Source organism: Protopterus annectens, chromosome 11.part0, assembly GCF_019279795.1.
Source record: "Protopterus annectens isolate FY-2018-M chromosome 11.part0, PAN1.0, whole genome shotgun sequence".
NCBI lineage: Eukaryota > Metazoa > Chordata > Ceratodontiformes > Protopteridae > Protopterus > Protopterus annectens.
In genome coordinates this window covers 849,998,290-850,021,890 of record NC_056745.1, presented here as the reverse complement: position 1 = coordinate 850,021,890, position 23,601 = coordinate 849,998,290, and the positions used below count along the sequence as shown (strand labels likewise).

Here is a 23,601-nt window from a genome sequence, read left to right as displayed (position 1 = left end):
TGAAGGAGTCCAACAGGAATTCAAACTCTGGTTCAGCTGGTTCCAGCAAGGTAAAGTTCAAGGACTGTTGGTATGCAGTTTACTATGAATGCAACATGCTTGAGCAATGCATCTTGTAACAGGCATATGGGACTCAATGACATGTTTGTGAAGGGTAACAATAAAAATAAAGCAGACTCTATGCTGGAATCAGACCATATTCCCTAATAGTCTAGTTATGTGTGGACAGGCTTGACCAAGCTTCATACATCTGCCTATACCTAAAGGGCTGAAATATATGCTCTAAGTCTTATGACCATTGAATTCTGACAAGGTGACTCAACAGGCTGCTTCCTCTGATGAATCCAATGGAAAGTAAACTCCAGCCAACTGTTAGAAAAATCTATACATGCTGCTTAGAAAATATATTTACATACATGCTGCCTAGAAAAATATATTTACAATGTGTGCTGCTTAGGAAGATGTGTATTTAAACATTCAAACATATATAAGTTGTGTGATCAAATATATAGAGAAATGTGTGCTTTAGTTAGAAATAAATGTACTTAAATCCATAAAAGAGAACAAAGTTTGGAAAGTAGTATATAATGCATTTAATTCTGTCTTACTAGAATAATAGTAGAAATAAACCTGCACATTATTGCTTGAAGCACAAGCTGCAGTGTAATCAGAAATTTGACCTTGGCAGCTTGCAAACACAGCCTGGCTCATGTCTTTCAAGTAAAAGATTATTTTGCAAAGTTAGAAAATAATAAATCTGTTGCATGAGAGTCCTCTTCCCAGCCCCCACCAGGAGAGTAGCCTTGTGCGCACTATCTCTGATAGTGCGCAGCTGGGAACTAGGAAGACAAAGAGAGGCATTAAAGAAGACATACATCTATTGTATTCGAACTAATCAGAGAACCTTGAATTGGCTACATCCTCAGGAGGTCATCGTGACTGACCAGGTGTTTGCAAGGCTGTAACATTCTCATGGGAAAAAGACTTCTTTGAAAAACACAATGTCAGCACTTTTACTAAGTTACTATGATGTAAAGACCCTGTCACTGACCACGCCAGTGAGGTGGGCAAAAGCTGATTGTAAATGTTATAAAATGGCAAACACTGTACGAATAAACTAGTCAAAATTCTATACAACTTTGTGTATGGTTTTTTGCCTCCTAATGTACATTAGAGCTTTAAGATACTTGAGTTCTCCTGCATTATTGTTTGTTATTGATTGACATTGTTTTGAATAACTCAATGATTTTTACAGTCCGATTCTAACAAATTTATTTAACATTTTGGTCCTAATCGTGCCGGAATTCCCTTGGTAAGCTGCAGGTCACAGAGTGCATAAGTGCTAATAAATCTAGGAGAAGCTGCCGAAAAGAATGGTTCTTCTTAAAGTGAAAAGACCTCCGACTGAATTGTTGTGTGTAAAGAGGCTGTCCACTTTCTGATCTGTGGCTGAAAAGCGGAAGACTGGGCCCCAAGGAGAAACAATAAGAGCAGGAGGCTCAGGTAAGAAGAATTTCCCTCTTTGTCTTTGTTTTAGATCAGGGACCAGGTTACACTGTGCTATTGCTAAGGTTTGTGATAGCAGGAGAGAGAGAGTCAAGTATTGTATCTTGAGTCATAGATCAGGGAATAACAAAGCAAAGTAAACAGTCATTCTAGACACTACTGTGGATATGGGGAAATAAGATACCACGTGGTACAAGAGAAGGGTTACGTAACAGTCTTTTTAAGACATGGGAAATCAGTGCACTAAGAGATCACGAGATCCGCCTAACGGATAATGTGAAGCATATGCAATTACAGTAAGCAAATAATGTGAGATATTTTGCAAAATGTGTTAACAACTATAAATTTGATAGTAAACTAGATAAACTTTCACTAGTTAAACTCCTTAAACAAGCTTTAATCTGATGCAGGGTCAGGCAAAAGAAAAACAGAAGCTTAAAAATTCTGAAACATTTTTAGACAACAGAGTGAAAGGTCTAACAGACAGAATCTCTGAAAAATGAAAACTTAGAGCAGACTGGACTTGCATTAATTAATGCATACAACAGGGAAATGAGACAGTAGATGGATATTATGCTAGATTATTAAAATGCTTAAAATAACAATTAAAAAAAATATATATATACATTTTTAAAAGGTTGCATTGCCTCTGTTAGTAGTTTTATTACAAGGCATATGATAAATCACTGAACAAGCAGGCTGCAAGCCTTACTTGTGTATGCTAGACGTACTGAAAGACACCTTAATAGTAAACAGAAAAAAGGCACAACTCTCCACTGCTGAAGACGGAGCTGAAGTATTTGTATTACAGTCAGGTAAAAGGGCATCTAGCTAGGGACTATAAACAAAATAAGAAAGCAATAACAGAAGAAAAGGAGATGTGGACTGACTATATGATAGTGATAATAACCAAAAATCATCAGGAAAGGTTAATAAACAAAAAGAAAGTGTGAATGTAGTAGAGGGAATAGAGGAAGTACAAACAGATGTAGAAAATAAAAATCAAAATAAATTTTTAGATTTAGCATTGTTGAGCCCGGAGCTCTACCTAGCAAATACAAAACCAGAAGTAACACTTCTGGTGGAGGGAAGAAAGGTCAAATTCCTGTGTGACTCAGGAGCGTCACGGACTTTGATACACCTCCAAGTTACCAAAACATTCTAAATCACCTGATTATATATTAGTAAAAGCAGCAAATGGACAGCTATACAGGGAACCACTTTCCCATAATATAGCAATAACTGACCCTGTTTCAGGTATGACTCAGAAAAATAAAATTGTAGTTTCTGCAAAATATCCAGTAAACTTACTGGGAAAAGACCTTGTGCAGATATTTGGCATAGCAGTAGTTCCTACCATGCAGGGTATGGAAGCACAAAGACAAATGAATGCTCTTGTGGTGTGATCAGAGAGTGAAGCCTATTATTGGTACAGCCAGGACCTAGTTATGATTGGTCCAGGGCAGTAACCAAAGAACTGATAAACGTAGCCATCAGTAAGGTACCCTCCCTTGACACTGATCAGCAGCACTTGTTACATTGTACTCCATACTACTGTAGCACACCAGGACCTAATAAAAAATATAAGTAAAAATCCTGCTGACAAATTAATATTACAAACTTTATGCTGGGATACTGAGGAAAACAGTGTAGTAAGCTGTTCATTACCTCAGGAGTTCATGAGATTGTATAAGTCCAATAGACTGCCACATGTCAGCTTGACAAAAAACAAAAGTTTTAAATGGGCAGACTTAAAAAAAAAAGGTAACAAAATGGGAAAACAGACTGATTTAAAAATGTCAGAACAAGGGATATAAAAACAAAACTGAATTGGTTGACACAGACACATACAGCTGTACACTTGCAATCTAGTAAGGACAGCTGATTAGCATTTTATTAAAAGAAAAAAAGGCCTTGTGTAAAATTCCAACAACTCTGTGGTCAACAGGCAAGTTAAATGTAGGGCTTATTCAAGCAGCAGGACCAGTTACAATTACCCCAAAGTCAGCTTTTAAACCACAGAAAAACAATACATTTTGGAAAAGAATGCAAAAGTAAAATTAAGCCTATAATAAGCAGCATTACTCAAAAGGAGTACTGGTAGAATCTCCTGATTCACCATGTGATACACCCTATTTCCTGTTAAAAAAAGCAAACGGGGAATGGCAGATGGTACAAGATTTATAAGCTGTAAATAATGCAGTAATACCTAAAGCACCCACGGTGCCAGACCCACATACCTTGTTAAATGATTTAAAGCCACAACAGAAGTATTTTACTGTGGTAGATATAAGCAATGCTTTCTTTTCAATACCTATACATCCTAATAGTCAATATTGGTTTGCATTCACATTTCAGGGTAAAAGGTATACATACACTCGACTACCACAGGGATATTGTGAGAGCCCAATAATATTTGCACAAAAAAATGGCTAGCAATCTGGCAGGGTCTACCCCACCAAAAAGTAGTCAAATTTTACTTTATGTAAATGACATCTTGCTAACAGCACCCAGCAGCAGTGCAGGGTGAATACAGTAGCATTGTTAAAATTTTTAGTAATACAAGGACACAAAGTAAACAAAAGTAAGTTACAACTTTGGGAAAAAAAACACAGGTTAGATACCTGGGATATGTAATATTCAATAAAGGTAAAATACTAGATAGTGGGAAAGAGAAAAGAGAAAAAAAACCAGCAATTTTGCAAGCACCCAAACCAACAACTAAAAAAGAAATAATGTCTTTCCTAGGTACAACTAATTTTTGTTGGAACTGGGTACCAAATTATTTCACAATGGAAAACAAAAGCAGAAATGGCTTTCTGCAGGTTGAAGCAGTTAATAGCTTCTTCATTAGTTTTAAGACTTCCAAGTTATCACAAACGTTTTTTAGACCATAGATTGTAAGCAATGGTACATGACATCAGTATTAAAGCAACAACATGGGGATAAGCAATGCCCCATAGCTTACTATTCATCACAGTTAGACCCAGTGGTGCAATCTTTGCCTCACTGTGTACAAGCAGTAGTTGCAGCAGCAATGGCAGTACAGGCTTCAGCCTCAATGGTGTTATTCCACCCTCTCACATTGAGAATGCCTCATGCAGTTGCAATAATTCTGCAAAGAAAAAGTTGCATACCTTTCTCCTGCTAGACATCTTTCATGTATGACCATACTGCTGAGTCAACCTCATATAAACAGTTAGCTTTACCTAGACAAGATCTTACAAATATGCCCTTGAATAATGCTGAGGTGACATATTACGTAAATGGCTCATGCAGAAGGGGTCCTACAGGAAAAAATCTGGTGGGGTATGCAGTAGTTACAGACACTAAAATTTTAAAGCACAAACTTTGCCACACAACTTGTATGCTCAAGCAGCAGAACTGGTAATTTTGACAGGAGCATGTATTTTAGTAAAGGCAAAAAGTAAACATATATACTGATAATCAGTATGCTTTTTCTACAGTGCATGTGTTTGCACAATAATAAAGAAAATAGAGGGATAATTACATCCAGTGAAAAACCTATTAATCATGCGCAATTTATTTTGGAGCTATTAAAATCTATTCAGTTGCCTACCAAAGTAGCTATTTGTAAATGTGTAGCTCATACAAAACAACAGAATAAGATTTCAAAAGGTAATGCACGAGCTGATGCAGCTGCAAAGCAAGCAGCCTCAGACTCAAAAACTTTATTTTTTTTAATAAAAAATTACAGCCCTTTAAAATTTTAAATTTAAACATGTTAAAAACAATGCAAATGCTTACTACAACAGCAAAAAAACAAAACTGGGTAAAACAAGGTGCAATTTTTAAAAATGGACTGTACATTTCCAAAAAAAAAAAAACAATATTACCGTCTAATTTATTTAGAAATGCAGCTTTTTGAGCCATGGGCAGAGCCATGTCTCAACAGGGGGAATGGTACAGTTAGTAAATAAAATATTCCAAACATATGGATACATAAATTATACAATAAAATTTTGTGCAGCTTGTCATACTTGTAACAAGCACCATGCACAAGGAGCATTTAAAAACAAGCAAGGGAGTTTCCCTACACCACCATATCCATTCCATACTATTTGTATGGACTTCATAGAGTTGAATAAATGTGAAGAAAAGAAATACTGTTTAGTGATCATAGATATGTTTTCAAAATGGGTAGAAGCTTTTCCAACCAGGAATCCGAATGCAGCAACAGTGGCAAAGGCCCTAGTAAAGAAAATAATTCCTAGATTTGGCATACCGGAAAGAATCTATAGTGGCAATGGGACACATTTTGTCAATCAGACAATTCAACAACTTGGGAGATTTTTGGAATTTCCTTAAGAAATCACTGTGCTTACCACCCACAGTCAGCAGGACTGGTGGAGAGGTACAATGGGATTTTAAAAAAACAAGTTAAGAAAGTTAATGAGTGAGACTCAGAAGAATTGGATTTGCTGTTTACCTCTAGCATTGCTGAGCATAAAAACAGTAACAAATGTAAAGGGTTTAATCCCCTTTAAAGTAGTATTTGGAAGGGCATATTATGTGCCTCAGTAAAAAGCTTTCATGCCTGCAGGGCTGGAGGCTGACAGTTCACTAGCTAATTAAATAAAGAAACTGTTATAAATAAATCTGTTTTGCAGTTTAACTCTTTTCAGACAAAAGAACTTTCAGCTGAATAAAACTTTGTGACTGATACACAAGGGCAAAATGGCCAAGAGTAAAGAAAACAAAAAAGCAGAGCAACCCAAGAACTATTGCATAATTATTTTAACTGTGTATTTGTTAACTATAAGTGTGACAATTTTTCTCTTATTGTGGTTTTTTCCTGCACTCAACCACACAAGTGAAAGTGAGAAGACGTGATGAACTGTTTATAGACTGGCATCCAAATTTTAACACGTACCTGGCCATGAAGCAAGTGTATACAGAAACTATGCACATTTCAAATTGCTGAGTTTGTACAGCTATACCAACAAAATATAATAGACTTTAACGTCCTCTGTCCCTCTGGGGATAAAATAAGACTTTGGAAAGTTTTTTTTTTATACAGAAACTGTGAGATCACAGGACAAAATTGCTTTATTTTTACCTGTTCACACAAAAAGGAGTTGTATGTCTCTACAAAAGTAATACCCTCCAGGTGGGCTGGAGTAATGGTAATATAACAATGTCTTATAAATGTTACATTAAAGTCAAAAGTGGGGGTACTGTTTGTAATACTAACCATGATTCATATCTGAGTTCCATAAAAACTACATTAAATGCAGTATGTGACAATCCAGTCTTAACTAAGCAATTGTCTATTAAGAATAGAAAAATGTTTCATGCAGGGATAACACGTATCAGTACCAAAGTAATGATTTTATTTGTGGGAAAAAGGCATATAAATGGTTACCTGAGAATTGGTCCGCAGTTGTTTTTGGGTTATCTGGTTTCAGCAATAAGACATACTGCAAAATTACCTTTGGGTAAAATACGAAACGTAAGGAAAACAGCTCGAGAATCTGAAGGTCCAGTGAGAAAAAACCCTGTGAATCCAGTTGGTAAAATCAAGCTGGTTGAAAAGGCCATAATTCAGTAAAAGACAAAAGTAAATTGACTCATATAAACTTGGGCAACAGTGTTATATCCAGGGCAGGAATGCCACCAGCCTATGGAGCAGTCAAATCGATCTGGGAGCTGAGGAAGCTGTCAAAAGTCATGAGCAATGCAACTTTTTCCACCCTAGAATTGGTGACTAATGAACTGAATGCAATAAAACTGTTGTGCTACAAAATCGAATGGCTCTTTACTTCACCCTAGCAGCAAGAGGTGGTACACGAAGAAAAATGCTGACATTCCAGACAACCAACATGAAATCAATGACCACCTAGAGGTAATTCAGCAAGTATCAGCAATGACTAAACCAGGCCCAAACCCACTGACGGACTTTTTCCAGAATCTGTTTGGGGGGGTGGGGTTCCATCCTATTGAACATTCTGATTGCAATTTGTGTGGTACTGCTCATAATTGGAGCATGTGTCTGCTGCGGGATACCCTGTGTGAAAAAATTAGTTAAAGACTTAGTTGATGTATCAGTGACTGAAACTATGTACCAAGATATGGAATTGAATTTGTTAATACCAAGTGAAAGTCTATCTGAAATATAAAACAAATGACTTACTTAGCTGAGAGTCCTTGAAAGGAAAAGGCTAAAAAATAAAATAATACTGTTTATGTTTCAAATAGCATTAAATGCATTAACAGGAGGGAGAATGTTAGAAAAATCTATACATGCTGCTTAGAAAATATATTTACATACATGCTGCTTAGAAAATATATTTACAATGTGTGCTGCTTAGGAAGATGTGTATTTAAACATTCAAACATATATAAGTTGTGTGATCAAATATATAGAGAAATGTGTGCTTTAGTTAGAAATAAATGTACTTAAATCCATAAAAGAGAACAAAGTTTGGAAAGTAGTATATAATGCATTTAATTCTGTCTTACTAGAATAATAGTAGAAATAAACCTGCACATTATTGCTTGAAGCACAAGCTGCAGTGTAATCAGAAATTTGACCTTGGCAGCTTGCAAACACAGCCTGGCTCATGTCTTTCAAGTAAAAGATTATTTTGCAAAGTTAGAAAATAATAAATCTGTTCGCATGAGTGTCCTCTTTCCTGCCTCCACCAGGAGAGTAGCCTTGTGCGCACTATCTCTGATAGTGCGCAGCTGGGAACGAGGAAGACAAAGAGAGGCATTAAAAAAGACATACATCTATTGTATTCAAACTAATCAGAGAACCTTGAATTGGCTACATCCTCAGGAGGTCATCGTGACTGACCAGGTGTTTGCAAGGCTGTAACATTCTCATGGAAAAAAGACTTCTTTAAAAAACACAATGTCAGCACTTTTTACTAAGTTACTATGATGTAAAGACCCTGTCACTGACCACGTCAGTGAGGTGGGCAAAAGCTGATTGTAAATGTTATAAAATGGCAAACACTGTACGAATAAACTAGTCAAAATTCTATACAACTTTGTGTATGGTTTTTTGCCTCCTAATGTACATTAGAGCTTTAAGATACTTGAGTTCTCCTGCATTATTGTTTGTTATTAATTGACATTGTTTTTGAATAACTCAATGATTTTTACAGTCCGATTCTAACAAATTTATTTAACACCAACCAACTTGTGAAAAGATGGAGCCTACACCTCAAGATGGATTCCCCACAATAGGGATAGTTGGGGTACCTCCTTCCAGTCAACCATCACCTACCAAAGCAAAGGAAAGGTAGAAGCATAAGCTTTCACTGCCTGAAAACCAGTCTGTCACAAACGTGGATCAAAGGACAATTTCAGAATTGTACTTACATCAGGCCTTCATTTCCCAGGTGTAACAGAGACTTGATGCTGCATGGGCAATCATCCTACAAATCCTTGTGTAATGAGCGGTTTTGAGGGACAGGTATATCATGCAGAAAATACCACTGAATTGGAACAGATTCCTCATTCACATAAAACAAAGCTCATCCTTGTCCATATTCAAGTACAACTTGGATTTATGGATGGGCAGAAAATTTCAACCAGGACAGCCTCCTCTACTACTAATGGACAGAGCCAGCTCCTAAATGCTTTACCCCTTTCATGGGTCTCTTCAAATTATGTATTCTTACTAGGGGAACTATATAATTATAGAGTATCAAATGGGTTAGGCCAACATAATACCAAATCGGACATTTTAAATGAAGCTCTGAAAGGGAAATTGGTTAGGCTTAAATTGACCCACAATGACAGCTAGCCTAGTACTTAGCTATGAAACTGTGAACCTTCTACTAATAGTATAATCCTGGTAGTTCAGAAGGTCAGGTGTTTTTGCCTTCAATGTCTGTAGGTAATCAAGCTAAATTGCTTACACATATAGCAGTTTTTCATCTTTCATCTCCTTGCCCTGAATGTTAAGGCTGTGGGTGCAGGTATTGGCACATTATTTGGAAACCACAAGATGATTACTTGGTAGCCACGTGAAACTTTAACAAGATTTCATAGCCATGGCCCTGAACACAGGAGCTGTTCACTGACGTAAGTCAGGATCATGATCCCAGCTGTGTGAATAGTATAAAATGACTATCAGATTCGGAAGTTACATGTGCTCTCTGAATTAGGCACTACAGGTCATAGTGTGCATCACAACAGGTTGCATACGATGACTAGTAAGGGAGAACTGGAGGAAATAAAAAGTAATGGGCTGGAACATAATACAGAAGTTGTATAGACAGATTGCTAGATAGTCTGGATATAGATCTAGATGTAGATATAGATATAGATACAGATACAAATATAGATAGTGATACAGATATATATATATCTATATATATATATATATAGATATAGATATAGACAAGAAGACAGAACTCAATTCCAATCTCCATTGTTAGTGTCTGTTGTGTTATAAATCTTGATCATAGTGTCTTTTTTAAAGAAACACTGCATACTTTTCTACCAAAAATATTAAGCCATGGACATCAGCAAAAATAACTAATCCCTTAACAATAATCTTATGCTGAAAAAAATACAATTTCCAAAAGTTACTTGATAATATGTAGATCACAATATGAAAGTTTTATTGGTTTGTAGACAGAAAAAATGCATACCTGTTTACTTTGATTATGGTAGCCATTGTTTTCTATGTTCATAAAATTCTAATGCAACACTCATACATCCCAAAGGTTTTTAAATGCACTCATTTTCTGCTGTCTTACCTTAACTGCCCAGATGGACTGTTTAAAAGGATGAAAGAGTTTAAAACAGAAGCCATCTTTCTCTAATGGTCGTTCTAGAAATTCACAGACATTCAGTAGCACTGTGCCAACCCACTCAGCCTTCTTTGGGCTTTTATGAATAAGGAGCATCCCGGGTTTCAGATCACACCAGAGTTTCGACCACATCCTAAAGGTGCCTCGAATCTAATGTAAATAAATTCAAATTAACTTTCTGCTACAGTGATATATCAGAATTGCTGAGTTACCATATACTTCATTTAGGATAGGAAGACACTTTCCCTTTTGTAAATCATTAACATTCATCAAACAGACGTAATTTGGAGTAGCACTCACACAAAACAAATTCCATTTAAGAGACTCAGCAGCACTGCTTGCAATCCATCTATTCCCAAACCAATAGTCTTTACCTGGCAAGGCCTGGCAAAGTTTTTTTCAGATGAGAAATATTATTTTGTGATATAATAACATAGCCAATCTGTGAAATTGTCTTGAATGTTGAATTATACTGATATCTTTGGCAAAGAACACATTCTTGAAAAATTTTGTGTTTTATGAACATATAGTTTATCGAACTTTGTCTGAATTAGAGTTTTTTTTTTTTTGTTTTTTTTTTTTTTTGGCTTTTTTTGGGGTGGGGTAAAAAAGTTGAACTCTCTGCTGAGGAAAGCACTGTGTACCTCTGGTTACAAAATAACTCATCCATAGAAAGCTTGAGTGGTGAACTGAGTTAAGTAGTCTGCCATATTGCTGGAATTGTGTGTTAAGTACTAGCACAAAATATATTGAACTTTCTGAATGCCTCATTTCTATAAAAGTTTTTTCTCTATCCATAAAGGATTCTCCGTTTCTGGATGAAATGCATTATGGCAGTATGGATACATGCCATTTTGTCAGTGAAGTGAAATTAGAAAGCAGACACATTTGTAAATTCCACTGTTTCCCATAATGTTGTTGAGTGTTAATCTGCTGGGAAACCAAACTGCAGAACAACTGACTTTACTTGATTAACAACGGATAAATAACATTAAATCTGCAAGTTAAGACATAAGTTCAGTTGGTATCGAGGTTATACTACTGTAGGACAGGTAGCCAGGATTGAAAAAGTGACATGGGCACCTAAAAAGCTATCTGGGCAGCTAGAGTTGACTTACTGAATGATGGTTAGACGTATTAACTTATATATGTGTGTTGTTGGGGGAGGATAATATACAAGACAATCATCTGGTATCCCTCCCTGAGTGTGCAAGTGTTTGGCTAAGCATGTGTGAAGAGAAATAAAAGGTAAGACAACACAGAAGGCACAAAGACATGGCTGTTACCAACTTCTGTATGTATTACACTGTCAAAACAAAGACGTATTGGACGTGTAGACTCATAAAAAAAGGTTCTGCCAATTTTGGATGATGGTACTTAACTCTTTACTGCTCTAGCAATAAGGATGATCATTGAGAAGCTAATCCCTCTATAGGGATATGTGGATATGTTGAAAATGAACCAATTTTCTTTCGACTATAAACTCCTCATCCAAAACAAGAACGCACAAGAGTCACAAATAGCACCACAACAAGGTCAGGCACACCAGCAGTACTATAAAAATCTTCTTTAATGACAATTGAGGTTAAGCGCTTTCACCCACTAAACGGGCTTCATCAGAACACTGTTACAAAATTTGACATCCATTTAAATACTGTTTTTGGCACCAAAAAACACCAATAAAGGCATTTTCTCTTAAAGTGAAAAGGCACAGTATATGCTTCATGTTATTCACATAAACTCTCAATAATATTATGTACACCATTTGTCTAAGTGGAAAATAAAAATTCAACTGTATAATAAATGCATCACTCTGGTGTATTACATAATTCAAAAAATGATAAAACATCAAAATATTAAATATTATATATTATATGAATAATAAAATAAAATAAAATAATATTGAATAATATACTTACTTATACTTATATATGTTCACAAAACTAGATCAACATCAAATATATACAATGTAAAGCCAGTGTAGAATTCATTCCTTTTTCTAAATAGTATAAATATATAAGTATAATATAAAGTTCATTAATAAATAACCTGATAAAACCCCTAAAAGCTCATGTGTGTACAAAAATACATCAATATTAAATATTAAAAATATATATATATTAATAACTACTAATGTTTAACTACATAAATATGAAGATGTTACCCTTTTCCTCAATGTGCCTGTAAAGTGCATTGTTGTTATCTCTTCGTCTAATACTTTACAAATGATCATAGATTCTCTTTTTTAGACTCCTCTCGCTCTTTTTTATGTAATATCATGTACATACCATACATTTAGCCATATAAATCACTAGCTTAGAATTGCAGCTTCCCTGCCTAAACATAATCTTTGTTTTATTCACATTGTCCAATGTCACTCCTTCATCTTCCAAGATGGCGTGACATTGGTTACAACAACCACATTTCGTTGTGTGTCTAATATTAGCACGCCATCCACTACTCATTCTACCATACTCTAAGTAAGTCTTTATATTACATCCCATTTTATACACAAACTTGGGCTTTTCCCCCAATATATCTCTGATCTCCTCATCAGCCATCATTACATTCCAATTCCTTGTCATTATAGTTTTAACCTTGTTAACATATGGACCGTATTCAAGTATGCAAGCACGTTGATATCCTTTATTTGTACTTTATGGACATCTACTGTCACTCTCCGTATTATTTGCTCCCAAAAGTGGGGGATATCTCTTACCCCATTCACCAGTGACATATTTCTTAACATCCTTCATCATCTTAGTGGGATATCCCCTTTCTCTAAATAACTGCGAGATGAATTATTTTTCATATAAAATTTCTATGTATGTGGATGTCATATGAGCTGCTCTGATACATTGTCCCTTAAAAATGTTGTACATCATTTTTCTAGGATGGTTACTTGTATATTCCAAGTAGCTATCGGAGAAAGTGCTTTTTCGATAAATTTTAGATTTAAATCCACTCTCTCCACTGGAAATAAATGTATCCAAATATGCTATGCCTTCATAATAATATATGATTATGTTTAGGCAGGGAAACTGCAATTCTAAGCTAGTGATTTATATGGCTAAATGTATGGTATGTACATGATATTACATAGGAAAGACCGAGAGGAGTCTAAAAAAGAGAATCTATGATCATTTGTAAAGTATTAGATGAAGAGATAACAACAATGCACTTTACAGGCACATTGAGGAAAAGGGTAACCATCATTTATTTAAGTTTGCCATTTTGGAGAATATTAAGATTAACCCTAGGGGAGGGAATTTTAAGGCTGTATTAGGATATAAGGAGGTTTGGTGGCAACTTTTTACAGATGCATCCACTTTGCCTGGGCTTAATGATCACATTACAATTAAACCAGTTTTGATTAAAAAATGTAAATGAGTGATGTTAGTTTATATGACATGGTTAGGAAAATGCAGTATATAAGGTGAATGAAATAATAAGTATCGCATAAACATGCTCATATTTATGTAGTTAAACATTAGTAGTTGTTAATATATATATATATATATATATATATATATATATATATATATATATTTTTTTTTTTTTTTTTTAATATTGATGTATTTTTTGTACACACATGAGCTTTTAGGGGTTTTATCAGGTTATTTATTAATGAACTTTATATTACACTTATATATTTATACTATTTAGAAAAAGGAATGGATTCTACACTGGCTTTACAGTGTATATATTTGATGTTGATCTAGTTTTGTGAACATATATAAATATTTAATATTTTGATGTTTTATAATTTTTTGGAATTATGTAATACACTGGAGTGATGCATTTGTTATACTGTTGAATTTTATTTTCCACCTAGACAAATGGTGTGCACAATATTATTGAGAGTTTATGTGAGTAACATGAAGCATATACTGTGCCTTTTCACTTTAAGAGAAAATGCCTTTAGTTGATGTTTTTCTGGCACCAAAAACAGTATTTAAATGGATGTCAAATTTTGTAACAGTGTTCTGATGAAGCCTACGTTTAGCGTGTGAAAGCGCTTAACCTCAATTGTCATTAAAGAAGTTTTTTATAGTACTGCTGGTGTGCTTGACCTTGTTGTGGTGCTATTCATGACTCTTGTGAGTTCATGTTTTGGATGAGGAGTTTATAGTTGAACGAACACTCGTTCATTTTCAGGAGTCATTTGTCATGGATTCTAACTACAACACTTCCCCTATGTATTCACCTATCAGGAGAGAGGAAGTGGTTAGACTTTAGTCTGAAGTCTCTACTTTGAGGTGGGAGGTCAGCAAGCTCATAGAGCTAGTTACACAAGCAGGCATGAATGTATCTGGCCGAACACAGGTCAGTGTTTCTGCTGTCATAGGCTAGGAAGCCTTACAGGTGTCGGATTGTGTGTCTGGAGCCAGCCTTAAAGGTATCGGTAAAAGGACATATGGACGTGTAGAAGCAGTCGATTCGGTAAAGACTGTGCTTGGTGTACCTAAGACATTATGTGTTTCCAGTGAAATTTTATTGTCTTCGGATATCCCTAATGGTCAGTGTTTGGGGGTAACTTCCATTGATGTATTTGCTTCCACGGCTCATTCGGAGCCTGGGAATAGCAGTACATTCGACCTTTCTTTATATGAATGGGAAGAAGAAGCCAAACGTATTAGCACTAAATCTAAGAGGGCCCGACCGACAAGGACATACTCTAATGTAACTAGTTATGTTACTAACAGTAATGTGAAGGACAAAGGTACTGTTAACAAAGCTCCAACAAAGGGGCTGCTATTATTGATAGTAGTAACAAAGGATATAATAATGCATACTTGGCAAAGTTTTTACAAACTAATTGTGAGTTTGGTAAAGCTGATGGTGAACAAAATGTCGATGTTTCTAGTAATGATGCACCAGAAGGAACATTAAAAGATTACATATATGCTCTGGGTAAAAAAAAATAACTTAATTAATGGTCTTAAATTAGATGATGCATATTTGAATAAATATCTGATGATAAACATTGTACCAATGGGTTTACATTTTTTCAAACAGCCTATGGGGATTACTATCACTGAAAAAGTGCAACAGGAATTTAACCAATTATTTAATCAGTTTGGATTCAATTATATGAAGCTGCTGATTAGAGTGAATGATGACAAGTTATGTACTTTAATAAGTGAAGTTGAGAAACGTAACCATTTAATTAATATAGATTTATTATTTGCTCAATGTGAAAAGCTATATGTTAAACAGTTTAACGCAGCAGATAAGAAAGCTCTGAAAATTCATGAAAGGAAAAGTAAAAAAAAATTAAGAGATGTGGAACAATATAAAAATAATATGGTTTATCCATGGAACATGACTAAATCTGATAATAAGAAAAGTGGAGATTTTGATACAAGGGCAAAAGACGATAAGTATACATATGGTGATAAAATACAGGTACATACTGGAGGTGATAGATTAAATTTTCAAAGAGGCTGGAAACAGGGACAGCAGTTGAAGTGGAAAAAGGAGGGGAATTGGAGAAAGAACAGATTTTTACCCAACATATGCCCAAAACCAGAGTCGATACTGGGAGAGAAGGGATGTGGAACAGTGGTAAATAGCCGACATAGTGACCCCAATAGCTGTGGTGATATCATAGTGGATGGGGTAGTACATTGTTATAAGAACTTTAAGATTTAGAACTACACAGGCCTTGTTTTGGAGACTGTAAATTTTGACTTGTTATCAAAAGGAATGAAATATATTCCCACTACATGTTTCCATGTGGTGGATTGTTTGACTGAAATAAAGTTATTTATAAGGAAAATTAACCTGGCTATTATGTGCAAAGACAAGGTTGATACATCACATGTAGAAAGAAAAAATATACTCAGGAAAAAAAGTGTGTATGTACCCCCTATGTATTCCAGTGTATCGGTATATGAGAAATTAGTTACTAGAGAGATCTATGAATTACAAAATAAATCTAGGGTTAGAAAAACCACGAGAAATTTGAATGATGATGAGTTAATTTTATTAAAAAATCTTAAGCAGGAGTCAAACATTCGAATAATGTAGCCGGACAAGGGAAGGGGGAGTTGCTATTTATGATACTACTGAGTATACTATGAAAATGTACGGAATTCTTCAGCAGTCAGGAAATTATGAGACTGTGTCTGTGAATGAAATACATATTGCTTATAATCGTATAGGTATGTTTATAGAAGAATTTTTGATTGAAAATAGAATTACAGTTGACACATATAACTTTTTGAAGGGTGAATATCCTATATTAGCAACTATTGTAGGTATTCCAAAGGTTCATAAAAATATAAATGACCCTCCTTTTCGTCCCATTATTTCAGGAAGCCAGTCTAAAACATTTCCACTAGGTGTGGCAATTGATACATGGTTAAAACATCTTTATGTCAGGATTCCTCATATGGTAAAGGACTCTTGGGAATTCTTAGGAAGTTTCACCACAAATTTATGGAGAGAAGGATTAATTTACGTCACTATTGATGTAGTTGATCTCTTTTCTTGCATTACTAAGACAGAGAGGATGGAAGCTTTTTGAAATATGCTAATCTGGATTGGGACAAGGTGAGTCTTATACTGGAGTGTATGTCTATTGTGCTGGATCACAACTATATCCACTTTGAGGGTGAACATTTTTGACAGAGCAGAGGGGTTGCTATGGGGGCTGCTTGTGCCTCCATGTTCGCCAATCTGGTTATGTTGGATTGGGAGGAATCCGTCATTTTCAAGAGTGGATATTACAAGCACATTAGACATTACTCCAGGTTTTTGGATGATATTTTTATCCTATGGGACGGTAACCTTGAAAGTTTAAATAACTTTTTTGAATATCTGAATCAAAGTAGTAGTTATTTGAAGTTTACATACACATATAATTGTGAGGGGATAGCATATTTGGATACATTTATTTCCAGTGGAGAGAGTGGGTTTAAATCTAAAATTTAGCGAAATAGCACTTTCTCCAATAGCTACTTGGAATATACAAGTAACCATCTTAGAAAAATGATGTGCAACATTTTTAAGGGACAATGTATCAGAGCACCTCGTATGACATCCACATACATCGAAATGATAGATGAACTATAATTCATCTCACAGTTATTTAGAGAAAGGGGATATCCCACTAAGATAAAGAATGTTAAGAATTATGTCATTGGTGAATGGGGTAAGATATATCCCCCACTTTTGGGAGCAAATAATACGGAGAGTGACAGTAGATGTCCAGAAATTACAAATAAAGGATATCAACGTGCTTGCATACTTGAATACAGTCCATATGTTAACAAGGTTAAAACTATAATGACAAGGAATTGGAATGTAATGATGACTGATAAGGAGATCAGAGATATACTGGGGGAAAAGCCCAAGTTTGTGTATAAAATGGGATATAATATAAAGACTTACTTAGATTATGGTAGAATGAGTAGTGGATGACGTGCTAATATTAGACACACAACAAAATGTGGTTGTTGTAACCAATGTCACGCCATCTTGGAAGATGAAGGAGTGACATTGGACAATGTGAATAAAACAAAGATTATGTTTAGGCAGGGAAGCTGCAATTCTAAGCTAGTGATTTATATGGCTAAATGTATGGTATGTACATGATATTACATAGGAAAGACCGAGAGGAGTCTAAAAAAGAGAATCTATGATCATTTGTAAAGTATTAGACGAAGAGATAACAACAATGCACTTTACAGGCACATTGAGGAAAAGGGTAACCATCATATATTTAAGTTTGCCATTTTGGAGAATATTAAGATTAACCCTAGGGGAGGGAATTTTAAGGCTGTATTAGGATATAAGGAGGTTTGGTGGCAACTTTTTACGGACTCATCCACTTTGCCTGGGCTTAATGATCACATTACAATTAAACCAGTTTTGATTAAAAAATGTAAATGAGTGATGTTAGTTTATATGACATGGTTAGGAAAATGCAGTATATAAGGTGAATGAAATAATAAGTATCACATAAACATGTTCATATTTATGTAGTTAAACATTAGTAGTTATTAATATTTTTTTTAATATTTAATATTGATGTATTTTTTGTACAGACATGAGCTTTTAGGGGTTTTATAGGGTTATTTATTAATGAACTTTATATTACACATATATTTATACTATTTAGAAAAAGGAATGAATTCTACACTGGTTTTACATTGTATACGTTTGATGTTGATCTATTTTTGTGAACATATATAAGTATGTACAATATTCAATATTATTTTATTATTTTATTTTATTATTCATATAATATATAATATTTAATATTTTGATGTTTTATAATTTTTTGGAATTATGTAATACACCAGAGTGATGCATTTATTATACAGTTGAATTTTTATTTTCCATTTAGACAAGTGGTGTACATAATATTATTGAGAGTTTATGTGAATAACATGAAGCATATACTGTGCCTTTTCACTTTAAGAGAAAATGCCTTAATTGGTGTTTTTTTGGTGCCAAAAACAGTATTTAAATGGATGTCAAATTTTGTAACAGTGTTCTGATGAAGCCTACGTTTAGTGGGTGAAAGCACTTAACCTCAATTGTCATTAAAGAAGATTTTTATAGTACTGCTGGTGTGCTTGACATTGTTGTGGTGCTATTCGTGAGTCTTGTGCATTCGTGTTTTGGATGAGGAGGATATGTGGATATGTGGACAGATGTACTAGATAGGATTGGAAGAATACAGGCACTGGACAGTAATACAATAAAAGCTTGTGGGGTTAAAATGAATTTATCAAAATGAATCCATCAACTCAGAAGAAAGGAATCTTTCATATCTATCAGCTTTGGAAAGGAAATCAAAAACAATTCTATGAAATTTCATTGGGGATTTTCCTCACGATGTCATTTACCATGTAGTATGCACTGAATTAATTAGAATAGGATCTGATCCATCAAGTCACTCTGAGATGTCAGTGACAACTGGAAGACATTAATCTTCAGCCAGAAGTTGTTAACTTCTATGTGGCTGCTGCCACCAGCCCAATGTTTGAGAAAATTCCTGGCTGATGCACAATCCTTTTGAAATGGCATAAGACACTGAATGATGGTGAAAATCTCCCTGTCTTTTAACTCGTAGACAAAGAGGGGTGCAGCCCCAACAACTCCACAGACAGTGTGTGTGTGTATGTGTGTGTGTGTGTGTGTGTGTGTGTGTGTGTGTGTGTGTGTGTGTGTGTGTGTGTGTGTGTATGTGTGTGTGTGTGTGTGTGTGTGTGTGTGTGTGTGTGTGTGTGTGTGTGTGTGTGTGTGTGTGTGTGTGCATGCTGATGTAATCCAGCTAAAATATTCCATCTAGAGGGTAGGTCAAGTACTAAAACTCCTTAATGACCGAATGGGTAACTGCAGATTTTTACCTGGTATTAATGTGAATAATTTTCTGTTGTAGAAACTAGCCTATCCTTAAAAAAACTAAAATATCAATGTGGTTAAGCCTCTCAGTGGCTCTCCAGCCATACATTTAGCATATACTATTAACCTTAAAGATTTAAGAGCAACAAGAAAGAAATCTTCAAACTATCACTAGTAGCCTGATCTCTTTAACCAAAAAGATGAACAAAAAGGCTAATGAAGTAGATTTAAATAAATCCCGTGTCAAAATTCATCATGCTAATTAACGTTCCTTACTAAAATGGCATTCTTCATTCCACTAAATCTTAATCAATGGATCGCAACTCATTAAAAGACTTGTGTGGCATTTGTTGGCAAATACTGACACTCAACCTAACTCCATTTCTTGTCAAGATTTGAAAAAGGCTATGAACCATTATCAAAAATATCTTACAGAATATCTTTGAGTATTATGGATATTAGTGAGCAAATCGATACATTGCAATTAATATTTGAACAGAATGAAAAAAAGTCACACTTACCAGAAAGGTTGCTTGTCAACTATAGAGAAAACTATACATGTTATATATAATTCTTTTTTGCTTCTTTTTCTCAATTCTAAGCTAAGTGTATTCAATTGTAGATAGATATTGAAAAACAATCTTATTTTGAGAGGATTACATCATTCCTCCATCAACATGTGATGAGACTTCTCAATGAACATCTTAGTCCCTAGAGAAGTCCAATCACAATCCTTGAAAAAGCAAGAAAAGCTCTTTGCACACCTCAATACATTACTAAGGTCCCCAAGACATGCCTACTTGAAAGTGCTGAATTTCAATGCATGTTGAAATGTTGTGCAGCACGCTTTAAAAACTTGCAGGTGTCATGAAAGAGTGCCTGCAAACTTTCTTGCCCTGATCTACTTTCCTCCTAACTCCTTCTCCTTCTACCATATGACCTACTGAATGCCTCTTTAAGTAATATGAACTACTAGAACATTTTCTGAATTTAAAGTGAAAGTTATTATAACAGAATAGCTATTACAGTAAGCCATCCTATGGGTTAATAGCTATCTCACTGAACTCCCTACTCATATCAAGGAACTATTTGGTCCCTAAAATTTTCTCCCTGCGCCCCCTTCCCCCATGTGCCTTCTATGCAGGACAATGTTTTCACTTTAACTTAACATGACTATGTTGTTTGGTCCTTACAGTCTGCTGCCTGCATCTTCTCCTCTCCTCTCTGTCTTCCCTTTGTAGTACAACACTTCTTTTCATTCTGGCATGACTTTGTTCACACATATCATTTCACCTCTGTCTCATCTTGTCTTTAGTGAGAAGAGCTCAAGTTTATCTAATCTCTTCTCATGTTTTTTCTTCCTGTGGTTTAGACAAGCTTTATAAATCTTACTTAAACGACTTCCATCATTCTCCACTGCTGTATCTCACTATGCGTAATCAGTGAGGCATTTGATCCTGTTCTTTTTTCCTTAAGTATGTCTGAAACAAGCACTCTGAAGAGTACTGCGCCTGACACCAGCCCCTGGAATGCTTCACTTGTCAATTTCCTGATTAATGACATTGTTTCTTTCATCAAAACCCCCTACTTCCTACCATTTAACCACGTATGACTAGATGTAGCACTAGGATGTAGCACTAAATGCAGTGCTAGGATGTAGCACTAGGATGTAGTACTAGAATGTAGCACTAGATGTAGCACTAGGATGTAGCACTAGATATAGCACTAGCTCTTTAGTTATGATCCAATCCCAACTTTTTTAGTTTTCCAGGGAACCATTTATTTGGAACTGATACAGTTACTATTAAGGCTATGAGCTTTAACAAATACTTCCTGTGGTTTAGGGTTTGATTCCCCCAGCTATCATTTGTCTGGTGTGTGACCTTGAGCAAGTCACTTAACAACTAGACAGTGTTTTGGGGAATTTGGACTAAGTACATTAAATGGTATCTAGATTACATGCCTAATAATTACCGCTGAACCTATGAACATATGAATCCATGAACCTATGAATTTGTCAGACAAAAGCCGCAGTGAAGTCAAAGTAGTTGTTAAAAGAAAAGGAAGTGATAGCATCACAAAGTTTAAGAACATTTTATCAATTTAATTTAAAATGAAAGTTGCTGTAATATACTATCTGTGCATCTGAATCATACAATATGTGAAACAAGAAAAAAGTTATACTGTTGTCAGCAGAATAAAGGCCCGACAATTACCTTCAACCAGTCTTCCATCATGGTAAGTGAGGGATCTGTAAGGCTGTGGAAGAACTCCTTTTCAGACTTTTTTTTCTCCTCTTTGTAGCTTTTCTTTATAGTATGGACAATAAGAGAGTATATACAATAAATAGTCATATTGTGTTTAGTTTGTAAATCATAACAGCATCACAAGATTTTTTGTCACGAGACAATATAATATGGCACTGGAAAGTCTTTCTTTTATGAAAAGATATTAATGAGATAGTCAATGTAAAGGTAAAACTTCCTAAAAGTACTGATGTGCAAGTGCTTAGCATTTTCAGAGATATTGCAAATATATTCTTACAATGTCAGGTGATCTATGCAAGGTCCCACCTAGATGGGTCTTTAGTTGGTTATTATTTCAGCACAATCCTTGCATAGTATGTGATCCATGCAAAACAAAACTGAAACATCCATTACCAAGGTCTGTGACAGGTTTTGCTACAGAAAGAGAAAACCTACCCATCACACTGTATTCATTGTCCACCAGTCAGTGACCCAATGACAGGGATCTGAGAAATAATGAGCAGGTCCATATTTAATAGTATGGTGGCAAAGAAACCACTGAAACTTCAAATTCAACTGCAGCACATGCATCCACAAGTGTGCACACAGCACCAAAAACAGTATGGCTGCCACCCAGCTCATTAGTGTAGCAAGTATGGTGTTAAAACATGTGTCATGTCCTTCTGTAGGAGACCATAGCCAAGACCTTTTGACCTCTTGCTAGAAGCAGTAATGTGTGGGATTGGAACGTATCCACCTCCACTTATTTAAAGGATTTCCTCTGAACAGAGATGTAGAAGGACTTCTTCCAGCTTCATTGATCCATTGGGAATTCAACCAAAATAGTGCATCAGCAATGATTGCCTCCAGAGAATTCATGGATCTCTGGATGGGTTGACTATGATCCAAGTCATCCAAATGAGCAAATATAGGAGACCCTTATCCTACAAGGCTTCAGCCACAGTACCTAGCACTATGGGCATACTCGGGTCTCTGATGAAAGATGAAGAAGTCAATGAATGACACTACCAGAACTCATTCATCCAGGAAATGGGAACACCAAAATTCTGTTCTCCTGTATTTATTTATTTTTTATTTATTCCACTGTAGGTGGGAATTTTCGGGAGAGAGGGGGAGAAGAAAAGCTCCACAGTTAATATAAACAGACAGTAGTTACATTACATTTTACATTAACAATTTACAATTTACAATTATATTACATACAACATATTACAGACTTGAAGACAACACATCAGTAGACAACTACAATCTTTTTATCTGTGAGTACATATACAGACATTAACAAATGTAAAAATAAAAGTTAATATAAAATAAGTCTGGGCTATTTAGGCATTAGTTAGTTAGTGATCAAGAGTTTAGTAGTGGAGTGGAAAGAAAGGTAGTGGTTGGATGGGGTGTGTGATATTAGAGTGGTTGCAAGGGAGTTGCAGCATGTTTTTTGCTGTTGTTTTTTGGTAAAGTGTTGGCGTTTGAGTGGTACAGTGGTAATTGGAGTGGGTGTGGTAATGATATGGGAGGGGAGTTCCATGAAGAGAGCAGTGCTTAGAGTAGTGAGCTTGTGGCAGAGGTGAATGGGTCTTGGTTCTTGAAGTGGTTCTAGTTGGTGGTGGTGGGTGGGAGTGGTGGATGGAGGAGGGATGGACATTGAGTGGAGTGGTTTACTGTTTTGTAGGTTT

At 35.4% G+C, this 23,601-nt stretch overlaps 1 protein-coding gene across 1 annotated transcript in view; it reads right to left on the bottom strand.

Annotated features, from left to right (window-relative positions):
- The window catches only part of LOC122815004 (oxysterol-binding protein-related protein 8-like), a 210,538-nt gene extending 188,526 nt beyond the window's left edge, over window positions 1–22,012 (bottom strand). The window contains exons 1-2 of the mRNA XM_044087257.1: window positions 21,875–22,012; window positions 10,245–10,448 (exon numbers count right to left, since the gene is read on the bottom strand). Coding sequence (XP_043943192.1) covers window positions 10,245–10,448; window positions 21,875–22,012 — 342 coding nt within the window. The remainder of the gene's footprint in view (window positions 1–10,244; window positions 10,449–21,874) is intronic.
- Between the last annotated feature and the right edge of the window lie 1,589 nt (window positions 22,013–23,601).